The sequence below is a fragment of the Salvia hispanica genome, chromosome 2 (genome assembly GCF_023119035.1).
Source record: "Salvia hispanica cultivar TCC Black 2014 chromosome 2, UniMelb_Shisp_WGS_1.0, whole genome shotgun sequence".
Lineage (NCBI taxonomy): Eukaryota > Viridiplantae > Streptophyta > Magnoliopsida > Lamiales > Lamiaceae > Salvia > Salvia hispanica.
The window spans coordinates 33,874,201-33,884,933 of record NC_062966.1 but is presented as its reverse complement, the minus strand read 5'-3'; the positions used below and the strand labels follow the sequence as shown (position 1 = coordinate 33,884,933).

Below are 10,733 nucleotides of genomic sequence, written 5' to 3'. Positions count from 1 at the left end.
AATTAATACTAACAATTTTATCGAGCCCTTTTAATGCACGAGACAATATTAATTTATTCCCGATTTTATTCTTGGCTTTTAATTTAATAATAATAATAATAATAAAAATAATAATCATCATAATAATGCTTCAAAATGAGCCCTTAGATCTGGTCATTTGGACATGTTGCAGCCCGGCCCGTAAAATTTCAAAGCCCATATAATAATAATCACGAGACTAGAGTATCCTGAAGTGCGCAGGAGTTTGAACATGTTGTAGCCCAGCCCGTAAATTTCTAAAGTCCAGTTTACATAATAGCAATCCAAAAATTCCACATATTTAAATTTCAGTTCTACAAGTATTCATTTTCGATTTACATAGTTAACATTTTGGATTCACGTAATCCAAATATATTGAATTTTATCATTTCTCTCCGTATTTGAAAAGTATGATCATTTAATTTGGCACGACATTATTAGTAAGTAATTATATAAGTTATAAATAAAATAAAGTGCAGGAATAATGTATTATTTTAATATTCTAAAATAAAAAAATTCACACTTTTTTAAGAACAAACAAATAAGAAAATAGTCTATACTTTTGGGACGGAAGATGGAGTAAATCATTTTTGAATATACATAGTAGCATTTTGGATTTACATAATTCCCACAGAATTCAATTACATAATTCCCCCCAAAAAAAGGACAATAGTCCGTGGTAGATAAAAAAAAAAAGAAAAAAAAGAACAATAGTCTATTATCTAATCTACGCGGACTATCGTTTTTTTTATTTTTAATCCTTTTAAAAATAAGAGTAATTGTACTCAGTAAAAATGGCAACCATCGTTGTGAAAGACAACAAATGTCAAATTCTGACCGAGACAAAGCAGCGCTCAACAGAATAAGCTGGAATTTTCTGGAATTTAAATAGCTATGCATTTTCTAAACACTTCTCTTGATAATCGTTCATCATTTTGATTCTTCGCTGTATTCATCACTTCACAGAGGTGAGCTTTTGCCTTCAACTTTACAGTTTTCTTCTTTCCATTCCTTTTGTGCTGTTTGTATGCGTTTTATTTTTCCGATTTAGTTTTTAAAGTACTGTTTTTGATATTGAATTCAAGCTTATAGCCATCAATTCAGATATTGATTTCATATCTGTATAGGGAGGATGCATTTTAATGGAATATCGAATTAGAATTAGGGTTATTAATAGTTTAACATCGAAACAAATGTCTCTGTAAACCGTAGTGTCAAATGTCAATAAGAGTTTGGCGTTTAAACAATCCGTTGAAGGATGACTTCTATTGCACATTTATTAACCAACTCTTGTGATATCGGAATAGCTTTTTCTTCATCTAGCTTACGAAATTTGTTAGTTTTAATGCCGTTTCAATCAGATTTGGAATACATGATTATAATTCTTATCAATTTTGGTTATTGTGGGAGTTTTGTTATGTGTGTTTCTGTGCTTACTGAATCTAAATGCTTTAGTGTAGATTGATTAGCTGCAGTCTGAGTTTGTAATCAAGATTAATTTGGTTCACTTTTGTGTAGCATTTGGATTTAGGTGGGCTGCACAGATGGCAGAGGCTCATCATCCGACTACCAGTGCACCGGAAAGCTCATTTTCCTCACAGGGCGATGGGAATGGAGCTGCTGGTTTTGAATGTAACATTTGTTTCGATTTAGCACAGGATCCGGTGATAACACTCTGTGGGCATCTATATTGCTGGCCATGCCTTTGTAGATGGCTAAAAGGTCACTCTCAGTCCCATGGATGCCCTGTTTGCAAGGCCCTGATAGACGAGGAGAAGGTGATTCCTCTTTATGGCCGAGGGAAGACCCCAGTTGATCCAAGATTGAAACCTGTGCCAGGCATCGAAATCCCTAATAGACCACCAGGGCAGAGACCTGAACCAGCACGATTTGCAGATAATAATCTCGCTAGTCTTATGCTGGGACTCATGGGAGGATTTATACCAGTCGCAATGTCTGCTGGTTTTGGAGGGCTAGTCTTCCCTCTTTTCAGTGTTCAGCTTCAAGGGTTCCCAAGTGCAAACGGTCATGGTAGATCATCAGGGTATAATTATGGATATGCTGGTTCGTTCCATGATAGTGAAGGCCAAGTGAATCAAGAAACTAGTCAAGCTTCTCAGGCAGATGATGAGAATCTGAAGAAGATTCTTCTTGTAGTCCTTCTCTTGGTATTGTTTGCTTTTTTGACATTGTAAAAGACTAGTCTGCCCAACCATTGTGTAGAAGAATTTGAAAATACCCAGTGCCAGTTCTTTGTCATGGGATCCTTGGAGTGTGCATGCTTGATATTTGTATACACTGTAAATTTATATGAAATTCGAATGAATTGCTATTTGAAATGAAAGATTTGGTTTTATATATTATACCCATCAGTGAAAACTGAATAGGAAGTTTGCTAATTTAGACATACCATTCTAGGCAAAATGTATGTTATTCGTTGTGACTGAATGTAACTGGCTGCTGCTATTTATCAGGGTATTATGATGTACTACCAAATTGGTTGTAGCTGATGAAAGCATGGGATAATACAAATATGAGTCTTCATAATCTACATTTAGATTAGTTTATACTAGTGCCGACTTCTGATTCTGGACTTGCTATAGTCAATACTAACAGCCCTGCCTGTTTCAGCTAATGTTCCAGGATATACGGTTGTTCTGAGCCCGAGTTTATGAGGAGATCTTGTAGTATATTATGTGGTGAATGCAGATGTCCAGTAGATGCCTCTAGTTAAAGTGATTCTCGTGTTCCATCTGAATGCTTTGGCACTTCGGCTTCTACCACTTTCTGTCTATGTCCATACCAAATATGGAATGAAGGCTAACAAGGGGGAGCCATTTATTCGTTCCTTCTACCAATTTGATAATGTTGATTTTGGCCATGGAATAACAGCTTCACCTTTGCGTAGCTGCCATCCTTGTTAACTTGATTCTCAGGGCAGTAGGGGGAGCTAAAGTTGTTTTGCTCTTTTTGCACTTATTTTTCAAGATCAGACGTTGCTAACATCTCTCATTTCTCTGTCCTTGCAGTACTCCTGCAAGATTTTTTCCATCAGATGGATTGCTTTCATGACTACCATTTATTGAAGATGATGATGCTTAGATAATTCAATCTCAAGTTCTCAACAATTGTGAGCCATAAAGTACTCCAAATGAAGGTCACAAATATAAAAGGTATCAGTAGTACATTGTTCCACACTTCTGCTACTTTTGATTTCAAATAACAAGGGATTCTTAGCTATGACCTTTCACCTAGTCTTGTTTCATCAATAACTGTCATTATCATGCTATCACCTGTTTCATGGTTTCTTTTAATGACATTAAACATCACAAGTAGTTGGCTTTGTATTACTTGTCAATACCGAAATGAATTGGAACGAGAATCACAAACTTGCTCCGCTGTTAGACAGGACTTCCCTATTGCGTTGGCAGTTGCTCATGTGTTCACTTACTCATTGCATTCATTTAGATTGTACTACTGCATAGTATCTTATTTCTGTTAGAGATATTTACTCCTTACAATATCACTTAGATGTATATGCTGAGAGATAGGTGCAATTGAGTTGCACTTACTGATATGCACTATTGATCTGCTTTTATCTGTTTTGGGAGCTACTTGTTAATGAATTATGATGCATGTGGAGAACATGGTAGTGTATGCATGGACAGTGGTGAATGTGTATCAATGGACCCTAAATAATAGGGGTTGATTCTCCACCTTTCTAGTTGGGCAGCCACAAATTTATGAACTGGGCATGTGAGACTGCACATGCTTAATTATTGGACTAATAAATCAATTCAATCATACATTTATTGGCTCTACTTTCTTGCATTGGGGAAATCAGTCAATGTTAATTCCTGCAATTAGTTTATTACCATAAATGTATGAGATAAGCCATCGGTTTCCCATTGCACATGAATTAGTGTTTCATTAATGCAGAATTGACACATTGCTACAGACTCCTAACTGAAATAAGATGAAACTCATTGCTAACAAACTACTCCTAATTAGACTCCTTAATATAATTAATTAAAAACTAAAATACAGGTGGAACGTCCTCTATCACACATTCACGTGATTTTATACATGATTGTTCATTTATATATGAGGTGTAATGTCTGTAATTACTCGGACAATGCACGAGAAATGAAATAGAAAATATCTTAAAAGCAGTTTGCCTTATATGTTGAGTTTGAGGAGTGAAAGAGACTAAATTAAAGAAGAAAAAAGTGCAGTGGCATCTTCTTTACAGACCATTTATTTGGCCCTTGTTTCCTTTACAAAGAGGTCATAGCTATGGCCTATGGGTTTACATGAATACACAAAAACAAAATTAAATAAAAATATTGCATTATAGTTTGATGTGTATACCAAGACCTGCCAGTTTGGAAAAATATTTGGATTTTAACTTTTAAGTACATATCGAATTTGTAGTATTTAAATCCAGCTTTTGTCTTAGAATGTGATGGATTATAATATTATGGTAATCATTAATTATTACTATACGAGATTATTGAGAAAATGTGAACTCCTACGATTGGCTTTTCAGTTAGTGCTATGGCATGTAGAATTGTTCTTTTTAAGTACTTAGGTGCATTTTTTTGCACCTTAGGAATATAGAATCTAACATATCTTTATTTGAGTGTCACGTTGTATTTTTATAACTGTACAAAATGTGAGCAAATGAAGATTGACATAAGTGAAATGGGAGTTTGGGAGTTGAGTGCTACATAGTGCACAAGCATATATAAAGGGAAAATGATGATATGTCGCTAGCTTTGATCTAATTTCTAGCTCCACTATAAGTCAAATTTATTGCAAGAAAAAGAGTAATAATTAAATGAAATGGAGATTTAGACGAGGCAGAAATGGCCCACGACGAAGACTCGAAGCATCTGATAAAAGGTAAGAATTAATGAGGTAATAAGGAGTAGCGTAGATTGTGGATCAAATATTTGGAGAGGAAGAAAGCAAAAAAAATAAAGTGAGATTTGAAAATGTTGGGATTTGAATGCTATATTTAACTACTCAGCAGCTAGTTAGGTCTTGCTGCATTTATTGTTGATACGAATATCAGCAACAGTCTCTATTTATTTTCGTTTCTTTTTGTATGCTTGGATTTGCAGCAATCCAATCTACCTTCCTATGTCGGTGGACTATCTACGTTTTTGTTCAGGGGTCTTTATTAATTATTACTCACGTCTTCTTAGAATTAAAATTATTTTGTAGGTAAAAGGCTAGATTTCGATGTAAATAAACAAAAATAGAAAAGGTCTCCACTTGGTCCAATTAAACAAAAAAGGGGTCAATTTTGTTATTGTGTGTAATTAGTCATTTTCTTGAAATATAATAATATATGTCACTTTTTCATTAATGCTTGTATCAAAATAATCTAATTTGAGGAGAGTCATTGACTAAGAGACACTTGCCGACTATATCTATCATTTTCTACATCCTTGCTTGCTTACACGTTCTATTCATTCTCATCAAATATGTACTATATGCTTCCAAAATAATGTACTTGGTTTTAAAAAAAACAAATACACGTTTTTCCCAATGTTTACTTTCATTTAATATAAAATCTTTCCATTTCACATAATCGGATCGAATCTACACTAATATTGCATGGCATTGATAACCAAATTACAAAAAAGGAAGACGCGTTTTACTAATTAAGTTGCGTTTAGATATCAAAGTGGGAGGCTATATGTAAAAAAAGATTTGAGAAAAAGAGATGTGGATACCTCATCTCAATATCTCATCATCTTTGATAAAAGGCGCTAACTTTGAATTCAAGATGAGGTGGGCGTGGGGCCCGCCCACGAGCTCCCTACTGCTTACGCTTTCTCTCGCTAGATTTACGCATTCACAGCCACTTAATTATCCGACTCATCATGTTTCAACGTCCAATTTTACTAACTTTTTGTGATATTTTTGTTTCAAGTGTTTCTTAGGACGTTGAGGTTGTTAAAGTGGTAATTAAGGTATCAATTCAGAATCTTAGATTGGATTTGTCTATTTATTTACTATTTTCCATGTATCCTCTTCATTGACTACAAATGAATTGACATTGTATAGTTATTAAAAATGAAAGAGGCAAATGTTACTGCAGACGATAATTTGACACGAATGCGCATAAAATTAGTTGCAGACGATAATTTGACACGAATGCGCATAAAATTAGTTAATTTGAGTAAAGTCTACTGATTTCAAATTCTTATTAGATTGACTAGTTAGGAACAAGATAATATTGAGTTGGGATTAAACAACCCAATAGTGGATAATATTACTATTCTTTTTATTATTTTTCTTGAAAAAATTACTTACTTTTATATTATTCTCTATATATTTGTGTAAATCAAGTAGTATATATCATGTAAATCAAGTTTTTGTCATGTAATACAACATTTCAATCGTGCGAATCAGATTTTTATCAAGTAATTTGATCGTGCAATACCAGATTCTAATCATGTAAATCAGGTTTAAGCCATTACAGTATTGTTATCGTGTCATGTCATCTCATATCATAGCTTGTCATTAACGAGTTCATATCGTGTTCGAGTCAAGAATTTTCTCAACAGATCAAGTTTGGATTGAATCAAATTAACCCTATAACAAGCTAATTAAGTCACACGACTTACCACTAACCATGACTCGCTCCTCATAAATTTAAATAAGACCATTTAGTTGACTCAAATATACTCCCTCTGTCCCATTAGAAATGAAACGTTTTTCTTTTTGGACTGTCCCAATTAAAATGAAACGTTTCCTAAAATAGACATAACTTTATATTTACTTTTTCATCCCTCTTACTTTACTCTCTCTTTATTAACTCACAAAACAATTCTGCATAAAATCCCATGCCGATTCCCAAATGTTGCATATTTAATGGGACGAAGGAAGTATATATTAGTAGACGCGAGAGTGAGAGACAATTTCCATATGTACTAGAGCGAAAGGGGCCCTAATCTTATTACTTCTCATATGAAAAATCTCATTTCACCAAAGCAATGCTACCAAGTGCTACACTATCCACATTCTTGATACCAATCCTCTTCCTCTTCATCACACCACCAACAAATGCCGATGCCGCTGCCGCTGCCACCGCCCCTCGGTTCCGGGAAGCCCCCAAATTCTACAACTCGGCTCGCTGCCCCACCCTCTCCCCGTCCCCCTCCGACCCCAATGCGATCCACGTGGCCATGACCCTCGACGCCGCCTACCTCCGCGGCTCCATCGCGGCCATCCTCTCCGTCCTCCAACACTCCTCCTGCCCCGAAAACATCGCCTTCCACTTCGTCTCCTCCTCCTCCCCCGACCTCTCCTCCACCCTCTCCTCCACCTTCCCCTACCTCCACTTCCACATCTACCCCTTCGACTCCTCCTCCGCCGCCGGCCTCATCTCCACCTCCATCCGCGCCGCCCTCGACTGCCCCCTCAACTACGCCCGCAACTACCTCGCCGACCTCCTCCCCTCCTCCCTCACCAAAATCGTCTACCTCGACTCCGACCTCGTCCTCGTCGACGACATCGCCAAGCTCGCCGCCACCCCTCTCCCCGACCCCGCCGTCCTCGCCGCCCCCGAATACTGCAACGCCAACTTCACCTCCTACTTCACCCCCACCTTCTGGTCCAACCCCTCCCTCTCCCTCACCTTCGCCAACCGCCGCCCCTGCTACTTCAACACCGGCGTCATGGTCATCGACCTCCGCCGCTGGCGACAAGGCGGCTACACCACCAAAATCGTCGAGTGGATGGAGCTCCAGAAGCGAATCAGGATCTACGAGCTCGGCTCCCTCCCCCCCTTCCTCCTCGTCTTCGCCGGAAACATCGCCCCCGTCGACCACCGCTGGAACCAGCACGGCCTCGGAGGAGACAACTTCCGAGGCCTGTGCCGCGACCTGCACCCCGGCCCAGTCAGCCTGCTGCACTGGTCCGGGAAGGGCAAGCCGTGGGCCCGCCTCGACGCCAACCGCCCTTGCCCTCTCGATGCCCTCTGGGCTCCTTACGATTTGCTACGCACTCCGTATATTCTTGAATCTTAAGGTATGGATTAATTAATTAATTAATTAATTAAACTCCTTATTTTTTTTTATAATTATATTATGCTAATTAATCCAATTTTTTTTAATAGGATTTTGAGGGATGCAAGAGAGATGTGAGATCTTGAGAGGTTGAGATCCTGCTCTGTTGTATGTGAATTGTGAGAGTAGTATAGGGCGGTTAGGAGATGAATATGATGCAAAGATAAATGAGGTGAGTGAGAATTGTTTTGTTTGTACATCATACTTACTATAGTCTATTGACAATTTTTACACTCTTACTAAACTCAACTACAATAAATACATATATTCCACTTCTTTATGCATGGGAAGACATATGTGTTTGTAGCTACAAATTTCTTGTCACATCAAATCAAATGTAACACAAATGGGAAGATTTGGTGGTGAAATTTCTCCTATAATAAATCACTTGGGATCTACTATCCTATTTTTAACTGTTTTTTTTTCTAGCTTTGAGTAATTTATTCTTCCATTTCATTCTCAGGTGTTTTGTTTTAATGTTTAAAATGTTAATTGGGAATCATTATTTACTTAACAATAAATTTTCATTTTTATATACTTAATAAATCTTGTAAAAGAATGGGACACTTAGTAGTTATCAGCAAATTTAATTAGCTAGAAAGAAAGCATTACACTGTTAATGCATGTTGGATTCATAAATAGGATTCCAACAAAATTTGTACGTACTTTGCATTTTTGCAATGAATGTCATAGAATTGAAATAAATAGGGAGGGAATGGAAAACGTATTTGATTGGAAGTATAGTAGAAAGGTAAAGTAATGGAATTAAATAAGGCATTTGTGGAACTACTTTAAAGTTTAAAGCATGAGGGTTGTTTAGTGTTTGATTATGTGCCGCAATTCTTTTTAAAAAGTTTTGACCAAATTGGATTACCTTTTTACCTGTCAATCATCATAAACCCCTTCTTTCATGGTTTCATATTTGGTGTAAATTAATTGTCGGTAGCATGGTGAGGAGCGAATAAATTTAGGGTAAAAAGGAAAAAAGGACAAAGAAGAATATTTGTTGTCTGTTATTCACTTTTTCAAAAATTTCTGATAGGGTTGTAGCATTAGGTTAAAACCAGTATTAATTCTAAAAGATACTAGTAATATATGTCAACTGTAATAATAGTATGCATACTCAATATTCATTTATTTCTTTATGTAAATACTAATAAAACTCTGTTACAATAATAATATATACTCCTTCTGTCCCAGTATAAGTGACTACTCATCTTTATTTTTGGGAAATCTAATTATCTAAAGTGAACATTTTATTTTTTTTGGCAAAATATAACCCAACTAATTCCTTTTACTTTATTCTCGCTCATAATGTATTTGTCATTCACTCTTTTACTGTATTCTATCTCTTATTTTATTATCTAAGCAATATTTTTAAAATATTGTGTCTAAAGTAATGTCTCGCAGGAGGAAAGAAGCATTATTTGAGATGAAACTAGGAGTCAAAGTATGAAAAAGGGGTCGAAATCGAAGGCATTAATAAACCATGCTTTAATTACAATGCAAAAGTATTATCAAAATTAATACGCAAGTGGCCCTAAAGGAGTTCCCATCATTGATGAGTGACGGTGAGATTGATTGAATGGCATGTGCGATTTTGTTGTGTAATAGTAAATCGAAAGGGAAATTATTGAATAAGATACTATTCAAATTATATTTTTCCTTTGAAAAATGATGTTTAAGTGAATGTGGGCTCAAACCACACATGGCTCACACAACCACTACTAAATGAGGCACCAATTCCATGTTCACACGCTATCCCCATACCCTATGGCTTAAATTCCTAAGTTCAATTAATTTCACGATAAAACCGCATTTAATCTTGATATTTCATTTTTCCTAGAAATTTAATAAAAATCAACTTCAATATTTGAATAAATTTTCAAAAATTAACTTATTTTCAAATTCCTAATGTTACGCATTTTTTCTCGATTTTCAACGTTTCAACTTTCATGTTTTCAAACAAAAATTGAAAAATTTATCGTCCAATACTGCTAGGTTGGACTCGTCAATCTAGACGTGGAACTCACCTCCCCATTGAAAGAAAATGTATGGTATGAGAATAAGTCAAACCGACGTAGTTATAAGTACATAACATTTCAAAATCGATTCGATTAACTATGAAGAACTTCAATACACAATTTTGGATATATGTGTAATTATATTATGTCAATAGACGGTGTTTGAATGAGATTTATAGGTGGTGGAGCCAAAATTTCACAGCCCTTTTAATAGAACGAACAATGTACGTAATTAAAGATAAAAATAAATAATGGGTAGATGACAACCAAACTACAACAGTACTAATTCCATGACATTGATGAGTTGAATTTGTTAATTTTTGAACATAACCCCAAAAACTTCTCTCAGTGGTGACATGGGAAATAATCATAGACGGTGGTCAAACAATAAAGAGATATACACATGACATGAGGCATTGATTTCTTCATTTTTTTCTCCATGTTCCAATATGTTTATGAATTGTACTATTTGACGTAAATACTAGTAGTATAATTGTAAGATTTATAAATAGTAACAGAGAACCGTGTACAAGACGATGTATAAACAAAACAAAAATCTAATCAGTGGATCTAAATATACTCCTATTTAATTAGGAATTACTAATTT

General features: G+C 35.8%; 2 protein-coding genes across 4 annotated transcripts; both read left to right on the top strand.

The window, feature by feature from the left end:
* Window positions 1-829: 829 nt before the first annotated feature.
* Window positions 830-2,381, top strand: LOC125208262 (E3 ubiquitin-protein ligase RNF5-like). The gene is made up of 2 exons (XM_048107845.1): window positions 830-986; window positions 1,537-2,381. The coding sequence occupies exon 2, from the start codon at window positions 1,563-1,565 to the stop codon at window positions 2,211-2,213; it is 651 nt and encodes a 216-aa protein (XP_047963802.1). The 5' UTR covers window positions 830-986; window positions 1,537-1,562; the 3' UTR covers window positions 2,214-2,381.
* A 4,572-nt stretch (window positions 2,382-6,953) lies between these two features.
* LOC125205366 (probable galacturonosyltransferase-like 1) lies at window positions 6,954-9,856 on the top strand. 3 transcript variants are annotated; one of them, XR_007173745.1, is made up of 3 exons: window positions 6,954-8,064; window positions 8,153-8,274; window positions 9,513-9,856. XR_007173745.1 is itself a non-coding variant. In XM_048104250.1 (2 exons), exon 1 carries the CDS (start codon window positions 7,029-7,031, stop codon window positions 8,061-8,063), a length of 1,035 nt encoding a protein of 344 aa, XP_047960207.1. In that variant the 5' UTR covers window positions 6,954-7,028; the 3' UTR covers window position 8,064; window positions 8,153-8,382. The 3 variants fall into 3 exon arrangements, 1 of the variants encoding a protein (XP_047960207.1); XR_007173746.1 differs by having other exon boundaries at window positions 9,500-9,856; XM_048104250.1 differs by lacking the exon at window positions 9,513-9,856 and having other exon boundaries at window positions 8,153-8,382.
* The last annotated feature ends 877 nt before the right edge of the window (window positions 9,857-10,733 follow it).